Consider the following 15600-nt stretch of genomic DNA (forward strand, 5'->3'; position numbering starts at 1 on the left):
GATTAACACTCCTCCAAAGTTAGAATAACCCCCTTAGTGTGTGGGCACCCTGGCACTAGCCAAGGTCCCCCGCACATCATTCAGGGCAAATTCCCCAGACTTTGTGAGTGCGGGGACACCATTACACACGTGCACTGTACATAGGTCACTACCTATGTACAGCGTCACAATGGTAACTCCGAACATGGCCACGTAACATGTCTAAGATCATGGAATTGTCACCTCAATGCCATTCTGGCATTGGGGGGACAAGTCCATGATCCCCCGGGTCTCTAGCACAGAACCCGGGTGCTGCCAAACTGCCTTTCCGGGGTCTCCACTGCAGCTGCTGCCAACCACTCAGACAGGTTTCTGCCCTCCTGGGGTCCAGGCAGCCCTGGCCCAGGAAGGGAGAACAAAGGACTTCCTCTGTGAGAGCGGCGTAACACCCTCTCCCTTTGGAAATAGGTGTGAAGGCTGGGGAGGAGTAGCCTCCCCCAGCCTCTGGAAATGCTTTGATGGGTACAGATGGTTCCCATCTCTCCATAAGCCATTCTACACCGGTTCAGGGATCCCCCGGCCCTGCTCTGGCGTGAAACTGGACAAAGGAAAGGGGAGTGACCACTCCCCTGATCTGCACCTCCCAGGGGAGGTGCCCAGAGCTCCTCCAGTGTGGCCCAGACCTCTGCCATCTTGGAAACAGAGGTGTCTGTGGCACACTGGACTGCTCTGAGTGGCCAGTGCCAGCAGGTGACGTCAGAGGCTCCTTCTGATAGGCTCTTACCTCTCTTGGAAGCCAATCCTCCTTCCTAGGTAGCCAAACCTCCTTTTCTGGCAATTTAGGGTCCCTGCGTTGGGGATCTCACCAGATAACGAATGCAAGAGCTCATCAGAGTTCCTCAGCATCTCCCTCTTCACCTTCTGCCAAAGGATCGATCGCGGACTGCTCAGGACGCCTGCAAAACCGCAACAAAGTAGCAAGACGACTACTAGCAACCTTGTATCGCTTCATCCTGCTGACTTTCTCGACTGTTTCCAGGTGGTGCATGCTCTGGGGGTAGCCTACCTCCTCTCTGCACCAGGAGCTCTGAAGAAATCTCCCGTGGGTCGACAGAATCATCCCCCTGCAACCGCAGGCACCAAAAGACTGCATCACTGGTCCTCTGGGTCCCCTCTCAGTACGAAGAGCGTGGTCCCTGGAACTCAGCAACTCTGTCCACGTGACTCCCACAGTCCAGTGACTCTTCAGTCCAAGTTTGGTGGAGGTAAGTCCTTGCATCCCCACGTTAGACTGCATTGCTGGGTACTGCGTGATTTGCAGCTGCTCCGGCTCCTGTGCACTCTTCCAGGATTATCTTTGTGCACAGCCAAGCCTGGGTCTCTGACACTCTAACCTGCAGTGCACAACCTTCTGAGTTGTCCTCCAGTGTTGTGGGACTCCCTTTTGTGACTTCAGGTGGACTCCAGTTCACTTTTCTTCTAAGTGCCTGTTCAAGTACTTCTGCGGGTGCTGCATGCTTCTGTGAGGGCTCCCTGAGTTGCTGGGCGCCCCCTCTGTCTCCTCCTCCAAGTGGCGACATCCTGGTCCCTCCTGGGCCACAGCAGCACCCACAAACCCTTACCGGGACCCTTGCAGCTAGCAAGGCTTGTTTGTGGTCTTTGTGCGTGGGAACACCTCTGCAAGCTTCATCGCGACGTGGGACATCCGTCTTCCAAAGGAGAAGTCCCTAGCTCTCTTCTTTCTTGCAGATCTCCAAGCTTCTTCCAACCAGTGGCAGCTTCCTTGCACCCTCAGCTGGCATTTCCTGGGCTCCTGCCCACTCTCGACACTGTCGCGACTATTGGACTTGGTCCCCTTGTCTTACAGGTACTCAGGTCCGGAAATCCACTGTTGTTGCACTGCTGGTTCTTCCTGCAGAATCCCCCTATCACGACTTCTGTGCTCTCTGGGGGTAGTAGGTGCACTTTACACCTACCTTTCAGGGTCTTGGGGTGGGCTATTTTTCTAACCCTCACTGTTTTCTTACAGTCCAAGTGACCCTCTACAAGCTCACATAGGTTTGGGGTCCATTCGTGGTTCGCATTCCACTTTTGGAGTATATGGTTTGTGTTGCCCCTATACCTATGTGCTCCTATTGCAATCTACTGTAATTGTACACTGCTTGCATTACTTTTCTTGCTATTACTTGCATAATTTTGGTTTGTGTACATATATCTTGTGTATATATCTTATCCTCATACTGAGGGTACTCACTGAGATACCTTTGGCATCTTGTAATAAAAATAAAGTACCTTTATTTTTAGTACTTCTGTGTATTGTGTTTTCTTATGATACTGTGCATATGACACCAGTTGTATAGTAGGAGCATTACATGTCTTCTAGTTCAGCCTAAGCTGCTTTGCCATAGCTACCTTCTATCAGTCTAAGCTGCTAGAAACACCTCTTCTACACTAATAAGGGATAACTGGACCTGGCACAAGGTGTAAGTACCTCTGGTATCCACTACAAGCCAGGCCAGCCTCCTACAGTGAGCACCTGCAAAAAACAAACAAAAAAAACCTGCTTTCCGAATCGCACACGAGGTACAGATTTCAAACTTGAATGGAGGCGTACAGGTTTTTCTCCTCCATATCAGTTGGACTGCTAACACTTGGAATACTTTGGCTACTTCAAGTGTCAAAGATGCATTAGTAGAGGTAAGTGAAAAATGAGCAGTTATGTTTCCACTGATTTCTCCAAATTTTTATCGTCTGGTTTCAATCGGGTTTCAAGAGTGGAAACTGAAATCTGGAAAACCTAGCGATCTGCTAGGCATCAATGATTGAGTTTGTCCACCTTGGCATTTAAATATCCCGCCAGGTGGTGAGCCAACAGAAAAATCCCCTGGTGATCCAGCCACTGTCCTGACTCCAACTTGCTTGTTTCAACAACACATATTGTGAGCACCTGTACTAGCCTCCCTTTGATGGTGGGCCGGAAAGTTTCCAATGCAAAGGGACTGGCTAGCAGGTTGATGCGGATCCTGGCCTCCATCAGAGACCAGATATGTCTGATTCCCACCTCTCTCAAATGGCCTCCCAAACACATGTGATGCATCTGTCGCCACTGTGACCTCTGAATGGATAAAGAGAGGGGTCTGCCACTGACCCAATCCTGATACATCAGTCACCACTGTAGATCTTTTGCAGTCTCTTCTGAAATCTGGACTTGACTGGAGAGATTCCCTTGGCGTTGTTCCCACTGGGACTTTAGATCCCACTGCAGAGCCCACATATACCATCTAGCATGCTTCACCAACGGGATACAGGAGGCCAGTAGGCCCACATCCTCAATGCCATCCTCACTGTGATCCAGGACAGAGACTGAAACTTCAGGGTCATAGCCTGAATGTCCTTGACTATCTGTTTTGGGGGTAAGGCATGAAACTGTACCATATCCAGAATGGCTCAGGTGAACTGGAGATTCTGAAGAGTAAGGTGTGTTTTCGACAAATTGATAGTTAGCCCCAACAATGTTACGAGGTTTGCTGTAGCCTGGAGGTGGGTGACGACTGCCTGGGTCAAACTTGCTTTTAACAGCCAGTCATCGACGTAGGGGATGACTGGGACCATTGACCTCTGAAGGTGCGCTGTGACCACCAACATCACTTTTGTGTACCTCCGAAGGCCACTTGTGAAGTGGAGCAATGTGAGTGAATATTCTTGCCCCACCATGAAATGCAGATAACATCTGGGGGCAGCAGGACGGAGAAATGGAAGTAAGTGTCCTGAAAGTCCAATGCTACTATTCAGTCTCCAGGGTCAAGGGCAGGCAAGACCTGGGCCAGGAATCTGTCCTTTCGCAGAAAGTCATTGAGATTGAAGGTCTAAAACTGAGAAGGGTCTCAGTCCTTTTTCAGCACCAGGACGTAGCGAGAGTAACAGCAAGTGTCTGCTTACAATACTGCTCTCTATGGCCCCCTTGGCCACAAGGGCCTACACTTCCCACTGCAATATGGAAAGGTGGTCCTCTGTCAGCCATCCAGAGGGTAGTGGAAGGTACAGCAGAATGGCACTTTATAGCCTGACAGACAAATTGCAGGACTCACTTGTCCAAAGTAATTGCTTGCAATCCTAGAAGAAAGTGCCGGATACTGCCTCAGACAGGGTAACCCTGTGTCTGGAAGCACTCACTAAAGTGTTTTTGTAGCCGCAGCAGCTAGAGGGACATGGGACTGGGCTGCACACTGTCCTTAATGTCCATGTGATCTCTAGCATGAGCAGCCTTGGCCACAGAATGGCTGGGAAGGTTTCTGAGCTGGGTGCGTATGCGCAGGCTTGTGTTGACAGTATTGGTAGCCCCTACTGAATTCACCAAAGAAAGAAACTGTTGGCGAAACTGTCTCACTGGGACAGACAAGCAGAAGGAGAGTGCTGTGTCCTTGCTATCTTTAAATCGCTCAAGGTCTGAATCTGCTTATGAGGCAATAGCTGTCGAATGTCATGTGCTTAAGTGAAGATCGAACCTCCCCGGAGAAGCTGGTTGACTGCATCCAGTCATATCGCATAAGTGCTGCACTGGTGCCTATTGGCTAGCTTAAGCAATCAGCATTATCCTGCTCACAGTGTATCACAAACTTTGCTGCATCGTGGATGTCCTGAATGGCCTGAAAGAGGCCCAAAAGATCCTCAGGTACAGCAGGCAAAACCTGGGCCACTGAATCCCAAAGTACATGTGTGATGGCCTAGCAGACAACCGACACTGACAAGTGCAGAGCAAGTCCGGTGGAGGTGCTTGCCGAAGGTTTGAATGAGTTTTGAGTCCCAGTCTGGCAGCGTACTAGGGAATGCATTCAGGTTAATCCTACTGATAGACGCTTGCACCACTAAAGTTTGAGGTAAGGCTTTTGTGTCAGAAAACATTGGTCACCTGTAGCAGGGCAGTGGCAAAGAACAATTTGCCATTTACAGGGGGCCTTGAGCATGCTTTGCCCAAGTTCCTAGAAAACAGTTCCACTAGTGCCTTATTAAAAGGCAGTAGAAGCTGCATGTGTTTGACCTGGTTGATGGACCACAGTCAGGAAATCTTTCTTTACGCGTTTACTACAGGCCTTAGAGTTGTGTTCTGACCCCAAGCACCAAAGGCATACCAGACAGGGATCTGTACCAGACTTCTGTTTGTGACAGTCTCTTAGAGCTTGAATCCTGTGGCCTTAGGAGGCCACATTTTGTTTGCACACTGGTATATTCGGAATTTTTAGATGGAAATGTGTCTCATCAGAGAAATGAGGGTAGCTCTGGATTCATGTCGGATATTAAGAAAAGAAAAGAACTGGCAAAAGCTGAACTATGCAGCGTGGAGCTGCACAATGCCACCTACCAACACACAGAGGTACTGCTGAAAAGTTTCTGGATCCAGTCGGATACCTGGAAAATATTCATAAGGTGACAAATCTGCAGTTAGATGTATCCATCAGGACCTAAATTATCTTAAACCACCCCATCCAACATGTCAAATAGTTGATGCTTATTGCTGATTCTGATAGTGGTATCAAGTTAAGTTTCTACATTACAAATATACAGATGCTAAGCCCTGCCAGCACCTGCTGTGTACCTGCCATGGAGTCATAAGTTGTCTTTTCCAAGATTGTTTACTCAATCCCAGTGCACTGCCTTGACCTTGCAATCTCTTACCTGGGAAGCAGCATATTTTTTAAAGTGTCCTCCCTACAATATGATCTGTTCTGGAACACTCAGGGTGTCATTATTCACCTTAACTAAATTTTACATGTGCTCGGACAAATGCATGTTACTAGCCAGATGCTGATCATAGCGGAAATCTTGAGAGAAACTGAGTCATAGGGTTTCTACAGAAACTGGTAACACAGTCATTCTTCATTTATTACTCAGCCACAGTTATTACAAATGTCCCCAAAGGCTTTCCTAGAAGGATACCTATATAGATACTCACTTGTACTTGCACAGTTTTCACCTCCCTGATAGTCTTGGATGTCAATTGGATATGTTTCTCCCGCTTCATTAATGCCCATTGATGCAACTGGTGGCATACTCTCAGGTGCTGCTATGAAAATAAAAACATTTTTTTTTAAAGAATTTTACTTCGAAAACTATGTTTATACACTGAGTATTTAATATCCATCCACATATAAAAGAAGAGTAATATGAAAAGAGTTAGATAATACCAATAATTAGGAAGTGAATCAATTATAAAGAGCTGGTGCGTGTGTAACTAGTGATATCTCCACAACTGTTAGTCTAGTTTTATCTAGGACCTTTATATTTGCCAGCTTATTCTTCACATGAATGCCTAGGTTTGGCTTGACAGTACAACCTATTGCTTCCAATATGCAGTTAGTGGATTTTGCTAGACCACCCTTTGGCCATTAGTTTATTTGAATCTGGGGTGTGGCCAACAGGAATCTGACAGAATCCTGCCGCCCCGCTGACTTGGTGACAGGGGCTGGGGGGGTCGGGGTGAGGCGATAGAGGGAGGCACGGACGCCTAGAACTGAGCTGCACTGACGAGGCTGAGGAAAGTGCCTGACCCCAACTAGGCTGCTGCAGTAAATGGTGCGTGCTGGGCCGGTGGCATCTGAAGAGGTAGGTCCGGGCCCATGGCTGCTGCGGTGGACAGCCAGCACCCCCGACCCGGCGGTGCCTGACAGTGAGCGCTCCGAGCTGTTGGTGATACACAGCTTATCACACATAGAAAATCACTGACGAAATCTAAAATTTAGAACAGTGCAAGTTATACTTATGTCAGTTACGTGTAACTGGTCAATTTAGATCTGTTTCGTTTTTTGAGCATTCGTTTTTTAATATTAGAAGATCTGTGTATAAACTCCAAATTAATCTTTCTTTTTTAGTGAACTTTTAAGGTGTTTTTTTAAATGAAAGTAAAAAATGTACTACCTTTCTTAAGTATAACCCCACTTTAACCTCCATTATTTTCAGTGAATACATTTAAGTGCATATCAGTGGGTCCTGACACATTTTACAATTAGCTATGGATATTGTTTCCTATTGAACTGAGTGAACTTTAGCTACAATTATACCTGCTAAGGCTCATGGCTCTTGTTGGCTTAGAAGCCATTTTATTCAGTGTAGTATAGTTGCACATTTAGGCAACGCGTAACCTTGTTTTCAGTGTTGGCAACTGGAATCAGTATTCTAGGAGAATAATAAAGTCAGAATTGTATTCATGAAGGATATTTTCTCCTCAAGGACATCTCACCATTCCTCCAGAAGATCCTGCAACCTGCTCATTAGATGCGTGTTTGCTAAAAGTTACAAGTATCAGTCACTAGGTTTCATAGATGTACACTGAGAAAAAACATGTATAAACTGCCCTAACTTTTATGCATTTTAGAAGGGAAACTGCCTTTACAATACAGACATTACCACACAATACCTTTACCATGCATGTTTTTATAATGCATATGCCTTTACCATGCATGCCTTTATAACGAAAGGTAAGTATGTTTAAGGTAAGTGTGTATGCATATATATATATATATATATATATATATATATATATATATATATATATATATATATATTAAATCCAAACTCTCCAGAGAGAAAACACACACTCAGGAATTCAAAAGCAGAAGTGTTTATTCAACACACAACACGTTTCAGCTGACAAGCAGCCTTGATCACGTGTATAGTTTAACCCATATGCATCCCTTTAAATACCATTTTAACATCACCATAAAAACAGGACTAAGTTATTATTTTTTTTCTTTCTTTTGTACATATCAATAAATAAATGAATGAGTATCCCAGCAGAAAAAAGGGGGGAGATCAGTATTGATAATATAAAATAGGTAATGTAAGAGGGCTGGTTCAATTAAATAAATATGCAAATGTATATGTCTACAGCCACATAATAAATTATTATTTCATTGGATTACCACAAAATTATTGGATAGTAAAAGCATTATAAATATATATAAAAAATGTGATTGTACATTATTCATATAAATATAAATGTAACCATAAACATAAATATATACATAATTATAAATATAAAGATATTAAATATAAGTATGACTATGGCTCCATATACCAATAAGAATCATTTTTAAGAGACATCATTTTAAGACAAATCATTTTTCGAGAAAATGATCATTTCTCTAAACAAAATATATATCGATTTTAAGGAAAATGTCATTTTTTTATGGTATCACCAGAGCCAATATTTAAGTCGTAAATTTCACTCAATTCACACATAATGTATATATTTATCTCTCCCTTTTCTACATATACTATACTCCTAAAATACTGAACAATGCCAATATTTTTTCTTTCTGCATAGGACACCTTCTCCATTCAAAATCATAATTGGATTATGGAAAGAAACTTATCACAGTTTTTGTGTAACCAATATCCCTGTGAAAAATAAAATCCGGAATCAGAAAACTATCCGGACTCGTCCATTTTGAGAAAACATAACCAAAGTGAAATAAATTAGACTAAAAACTAATTAGAAAGACAATGCTGCTCACAATATAAATAATTTCTGCAGTAATTCCTCATATTCTAATAAATTCATTAATCATCAAACAGGTGAGTATTAAGTTCTTCCCCAATGTTCAATCCTCTCAGTGTCTTAGTTTCTAAATCTAAAATATATTTGGATTCTTTCTTACGTAAAGTTAACTCTCTATTACCACCTCTGTGGTGTGATGGCACATGTTCAGTACCAAAGTAGGATAGTAAAGTAATGTCAGAGTTATGGAAATCTTGAAAATGTCTGGCTACAGGATAATGTAAATCATTAGATGTGATCGCACGCATATGTTCAAGAATACGTTTTTTCACACCATGTTTTGTACTGCCTAAATACCACAGATGCCAAGGACATTCTAATATATAAATAGTAAAAGGAGTACTGCATGTTAGAAACTGCTTGAATTGTCTCATCATCCCAGGTTTATTAGTGGGATATTCTTTCCTAATCACACTATTGCGACCTGTAAATTATGTTCCTTTGAGAGACAGGAGTGACATCATTTGATCTCAACATATCATGAAGATTACGTCCTCTTCTATAAGTGATCAGAGGCCTATTTTGAATCTCTTTGCCAATGACAGGGTCAGACTTCAAGATATTCCAATGTTTAGAGAAGATCTCTTTTATCTGAGTAGTATCTTCATTATAGGTTAAGACCAACCTGATGTTTTCACTGTTCCCATTTTCCACTCTGACCGTATTGTCAAAGAGAGTCTGAATTCTTTCTACTTTCTTGATTTTTTCTGTAGCTTTTTTAATTACCCAATCCGGGTAACCCCTTTGCTTAAACCTTATTATCATCTCTCTCTGTTCTTGTTCAAATTCCTCATCTGTATTGCTAATTCTTTTAGCCCGCAGTAGTTCACCATAGGGGATACTCCATTTCAATTTGTCTGGATGTCCGCTGTTAGCATGCAATAAGCTATTTCCTGTTGTGATTTTACGAAAAAGTTCAGTGTGGATCATCTTATCTTTGATTTTGATTCTAGTATCCAAAAATTCAATTGAAGAGTGGCTGATGTTGTATGTTAATCTGATATTACAATCATTTTCATCGAGTCTTTCAATAAATCGTATAGCCTCACTCAGAGGTCCTTTCCAAATTATGAAAAGGTCATCAATATATCTGAGCAATAATATGGCCTGATCTATTTCTGGGTATTTGACTTCATCTTTAAAGATCTCTTCTTCCCATAAGCCTAAAAACAGACAGGCAAAACTGGGAGCAAAGCAAGTTCCCATTGCAGTCCCAAGTACTTGTTTATAAAGCTTGCCGTCAAATAGAAAGATATTGTTAGTCAGGCAATATTTTATCATTTCGATAATCATATCTGTATGTGCCAAATATCTAAGAGACCTTGTATGCAGGAAATGTCTACATGCTCGTATACCTTTTTCATGATCAATGATGGTATATAGAGAGTTCACATCTAAGGATATGAGTAAAAAATCTTCTTCCCAAATAATACCTTCCAATTTACCTAGGAAGTGTTTAGAGTCTTGAACATAAGAGGGTAGACTCATGACAAACTCCCTCAAGAAAAAGTCCACATACTTGGACACATTTTCCAATACGTTACCACATGAAGAAACTATAGGTCTCCCCGGGGGATTATCTCGGTCTTTGTGAATTTTAGGGAGGATGTATAATAAATGTAACTTGGGAAAATCCTTTTTCAGGAAACAATACTCCTCCCATAGCAGAAGGCTCTTATCCTTCCACTCAGTCAGGAGTTTCCAAATCCCTGTAATGCTGTTTGTATATACATCTCTAGTCACAACCCTGTAGAATTGTGCGTCACTCAATTGTCGCATCACCTCATCAACATACCTTTTTCTCATCCAAAGTACTATGTTTCCTCCCTTATCAGCTGGACAGATGATAGTATCACCATCTTCTGCCAATGATCTAATAGTTTCGCTTTGTTTGTATGGCATATTGTTGTTACATCTAGGTTTAAACCATGTTCGGTGTCGAAAATATGTCAACCCTTGAACTACCATATCATAGAAGGTGTCAATGTTGTCATGATTCATATTCTGGAAAAATTTCGACTTAGGTTTAAAGCCAGAGTGAACTGTACAATCATATACAATCCCCAAATCATCTAAAGTCTGACACAGATTCTTTCCATCAATCCGGACACTTTGATCTTGTTCTAGTTCGTGAAGGGTTACTAGAGTATCAACATCACTAATAGATAAAGAATGTTCATTACTGTCATTGAACATAGATGATTCTAAACAATTGTCAGTATTTCCTTTCAATTTAAACTACTTTTTTAGTTTTAATTTTCTGATAAATTTAAACAAATCTATCTGAGTTTCTGCATAGTTAAAACGTGCAGTAAGGCAGAACGAAAGGCCAAGACTTAATGTTTTTTTATCTTCTTCAGTTAACTGATGATCTGATAGATTGATAATAGTCTTATTCACCATCTCGTTATCCATTATGTCGATACATTGGAGCCTCTTGTTGTTTTTCCCATTTGCTCCAGACTTTGATCTCTTCTTGTTGCAAATTCTAAATCTCTCTCTCCTCTTCTGGCTCCGGCTCGTCTTCCTCTTCGGCCCATTGCTCTGCCTCTGTAATTCTGTCCCTCCCCTTTCTGTTTGTACGGGACCTGCATGCCGCCTCGCAGCAGGCGATACTCGTCTAAAAAAGTAGCCGGCTTGTTGGTATTTTCGACATTAGAAATTTCCCTTTCTGTTGAGCTGAAGGAGTCAATCTCTCTTGTACTTTCCAACTCACTTTCAGAGGTTGACGGCTGATCCACTGGTGTAAAATAATTGGATCCTGGTTTTTACAAATGATCATACTTTCTACTAAATGTCAGGATTCTACCACTTTCATAGGCTCCTATATCCCTATGAAGTTTTTGTTGTTTTTTTATCTTTATTTCATCTTCATATTTTTTTAATTTGATCTTCATTGTTTCAAGAAAACGAGAAATAATTTCTTTTTCAGGCCTAGAAGCAAGATCCTCTTTTATTCTTTTAATGTCTGTTAACAAAGTTTCTCTATCACGCCATGTATATTTTACCAAGATTTCAAGCATGTGTTTAGAACCGATTGCCGAGTTTTCTGCCCATTCTTTTAGCATCTCAGGATTGGATGATTCATATGATGGTGTAATGAAAATTCTCAATCCTCTCGGAACCATATCTTGATCAATATAGTTCTGTAAAGAAGTGGCTTCCCACCATTTTGATATTTCTTGTTTGCATAATTTTTCCAATTTATGTAATAATGTATTTAAAACATTATTACATCCTGAGACATTTCCAAGTAATTTTCCTTTAATAGTGGTCTTTGCAAACAATGCTTGAGCAGCTAATTTCCTCTCATTATCTGTATCATCATCCATGTTAAGCACCTATTACCAAACCCAAGTGAAAAAGGAAAACGTGAAAAAAAAGAAGAAACAACTATACAACTAATAAGTATAAAAAAATATCCTTCAAATGAATTCCCCTAGATAAAGTACCCAGTTCCCCTTGCTATGACTCGTCAGATAGAATTAAATATTCAATGCCTTCTTAGGGATTCTATTGTGTGTCTGAGAGGGCCCAGCTCGTTAAGTCTAAATGTAAGCTCATACAGAAAATTCATACAAAAATTCCTAAAGAATGCCTGAAAACTTGAAAACTCGGAGCCGGTTTCAAAAGGAGATATAAAAAGATATGGTTACCAAAATTAATTAGTAACAGCTTTCAGTAACTAAGAGTAAGTCTCCACCAATCAAAAAATCTTACCCGTTCCCGGGTGATAATTGAGTAAACACAGAAAACAGAAACCGAAATTCGAAATTATCAGATAGAATGTCACCGTTATTTTGTTATCAATTGCCATTGTAATATGCTGGAATGAGACGACCTATTCCGCATCGCAATCACATCTTATTGGTTTCACAATCGTAGAAATCCCAAGCGGTAACTAGAAACAGTCAAAAACCGCAAGTTACACGGTTTTACAGCTGTAATGTGTTTGCCGAAACTTCACGGCGTCTAAAACAGCAGTTAACAGTCAAACAACGGCTCCGATATAGAAGCCGTACTGGTGATCAACATGTTACGGGTACTCTTCAAGTTATTCAAAATTCACAAGCCTCCCACGGTGAGTCATAGGCAGCATAAAACAACAAATAAATTCAAAGAGTCACTGAAACAAAGTCTCACCGCTGTTCAATTGACAATTGCCGCCGAATTTTGCTGAAACCACAGAGTTGTTACATTGGAGCCGCGCGTCCCCAGCCTCGCGGTCAGCAAGATTGTAGCTGAAATAATTGAGGTCACAAGTTCGTACCGTCTAATAAGTGCGCCGCAATCACCAAAGTTCTGCGGTGTCCAGATCAGTAGCTGTTGGTCAATCAGCGGCAGTCAGCGGCTACAAAGTAGATGCCGTATGAATAGAAAAAATAGCACATATAGGCCCTGATTCTAACCCCGGCGGCGAGGGTCGGCGGGAGCACCGCCGACAGGCCGGCGGTGCCCCGCAGGGCATTCTGACCGCGGCGCTTTGGCCGCGGTCAGAAAGGGTAAACCGGCGGTCTCCCGCCGGTTTACCGCTGCCCTCAGAATCCCCCATGGCGGCGCAGCTTGCTGCGCCGCCATGGGGGATTCTGACCCCCCCTACCGCCATCCTGTTCATGGCGGGAAAGCCGCCATGAACAGGATGGCGGTAGGGGGGGTCGCGGGGCCCCTGGGGGCCCCTGCCGTGCCCATGCCAATGGCATGGGCACGGCAGGGGCCCCCGTAAGAGGGCCCCGCAAGGTATTTCAGTGTCTGCCTTGCAGACACTGAAATACGCGACGGGTGCTACTGCACCCGTCGCACCTTCCCACTCCGCCGGCTCGATTACGAGCCGGCATCCTCGTGGGAAGGGAGTTTTTCCCTGGGCTGGCGGGCGGTCTTTTGGAGACCGCCCGCCAGCCCAGGGAAAAAGTCATAATACCCTCCGCGGGTTATGGGGGCGGAATTCTGGCGGGCGGCCTCCGCCGCCCGCCAGGATTAGAATGACCCCCATAGTCCTTTAGTTGTTAAAGTGTGCACAAGCTTCTCCTTCCAGATTTATAACAATATGAGACACTTGAATAATTTCGATCTTTAATCTGTGATTGTGATCTTCGAAATGTGCCTCTGCTCTGTGGGGAGTAGAGTGCGCCCATGGCTTTGGCCGTATCAGTGTCTTTTTTAAGTTTCTCGATAGCAGTGTCCACCTCCGGCCCAAACAACTGCTGTCCATTAAATGGCATATTCAGCACGGCTTGTAGTATTTCCGGCTTGAATCCAGATGTACGCAGCCATGCATGTCTCCGTATTGTTACTGCTGTATTGACAGTCCTAGCAGCTGTGTCTGCTGCATCCATTGCTGACCGTATCTGATTGTTCAAGATACTCTGTCCTTCCTCTACCACTTGTTGCGCTCTTTTTCGGAACTACTTGGGCAAATGTTCTATAAAATGTTGCATTTCGTCCCAATGAGCCCTGTCATATCTCGCCAACAAGGCTTGTGAATTGGCAATGCGCCATTGGTTGGCTGCTTGTGCCGCCACTCTTTTACCAGCCGCATCGAACTTACGACTCTCCTTGTCTGGAGGTGGTGCGTCTCCTGAGGTGTGTGAGTTCGCCCTCTTGCGTGCTGCACCTACTACCACAGAGTCTGGTGTTAACTGTTGTGTGATGTACACAGGGTCTGTTGGTGGCGGTTTATATTTTTTCTCCACCCTTGGAGTTATTGCCCTTCCTTTGACAGGCTCTTCAAACACTTGTTTGGAGTGTTTTAGCATTCCAGGTAGCATGGGGAGGCTCTGGTACTGGCTATGTGTGGACGACAGTGTGTTAAATAGAAAGTCATCTTCAATTGGCTCTGTATGCAGGCTAACATTATGAAACGCCGCTGCCCTTGACACCACCTGTGTGTAGGCGGTAGAGTCCTCAGGTGGTGACGGTCTGGTTGGATAACAGTCAGGACTGTTATCTGACACTGGCGCATCATAAAGATCCCACGCGTCTGGATCATCCTGACTCATCCCTGTATGAGTTGGAGATTGCATCATTGGTGGAGTGGCTACCGGTGATGGCTGTGGAGAGCGTTGTGGAGATAGTGGCGGGGTTACTTGTTTAGCCACCTTTGCCTGTGGCTGCTTGTCTTTCTCTTGGAAGGCAAGTTTTCGTTTCATCCGAATCGGAGGGAGAGTACTGATCTTCCCTCTTTCTTTTTGGATGTGGAGCATTCTTTGTGTGTAATCTGGCTCCATTGACTCTAGTTCCTGTCCAAATCTATGTGTTTGCATTTGTGAGGACAGGCCTTGTTCCTCTGTGTAGGAGCTTATTTTCGGTTCCGAGGCCAGATGTTTCGGTACCGAAACCTTTTCGGCTGCCTTTTTCGGCTCCGACGCCACTTTTTTGCTCTTCTGCGTCGTGATCTCTCGTTGCCGCTCTCTCGGTGCCGAGATTACTCTGACCCGGTGTCTCGGGGTAGAGTCTGCTCTGTGCCGGTATCTCGACCGGAGTCGGATGACTTCGACACATGCAAGCCCTTTTTCGGTGCCGATGCTCGGTCACCTATTTTTCGGGTTAAGCCATGGCCTGCCGGCAGTGGCGTCCCCTGGGCTTTTGTGGTCTTTGCGTGAGTTTTGTGTATCGACGTCTTACTCACGGTTTTCGGCGTCTGTTCAGGTTCGACCTCTTCCGAGTCCGAATCCTCGATGGAGAAGGCTTCCTCTTCTTCTTCCATCTGTTTTTGTCCTGTCGGCACCAACGCCATCTGTAGTCTTCTTGCTCTTCGGTCCCTTAAGGTCTTTCTGGACCGAAATACTTGACAGGCCTCACAAGTATCCTCCTTGTGTTCTGGAGACAAGACACAAATTACAGACCAGATGCTGATCTGTATAAGGATACTTGTTGTGACATTCGGGGCAGAAGCGGAATGGGGTCCGTTCCATTAGCCTTGAAAACGCACATGGTCGGGCCGACCAGGCTCCCGCCGGGGAATCGAAAACCCCGAAGGGCCACCGGAGCTCTTCAAAATTCGGTGTCGATCTGTTGTAACTAACCCGATACCGAACGCAAACAATACCGTCAAATGTTCCGAGATTTTC

The 15600-nt window shown here is 43.8% G+C and overlaps 1 protein-coding gene across 2 annotated transcripts in view; it reads right to left on the bottom strand.

Moving 5' to 3' along the window:
• Positions 1-15600, bottom strand: part of LOC138285062 (zinc finger protein 485-like) — a 200571-nt gene that overhangs the window by 57242 nt on the left and 127729 nt on the right. Inside the window, exon 6 of one of the 2 annotated variants that reach the window (XM_069224524.1) lies at positions 5930-6037. In XM_069224524.1, coding sequence (XP_069080625.1) covers positions 5930-6037 — 108 coding nt within the window. Of the gene's footprint in view, positions 1-5929; positions 6041-15600 lie in introns of both variants that reach the window. The other variant, XM_069224523.1, reaches the window with a different exon arrangement.

This window comes from Pleurodeles waltl, chromosome 3_1 (genome assembly GCF_031143425.1).
Source record: "Pleurodeles waltl isolate 20211129_DDA chromosome 3_1, aPleWal1.hap1.20221129, whole genome shotgun sequence".
NCBI classification, from domain to species: domain Eukaryota; kingdom Metazoa; phylum Chordata; class Amphibia; order Caudata; family Salamandridae; genus Pleurodeles; species Pleurodeles waltl.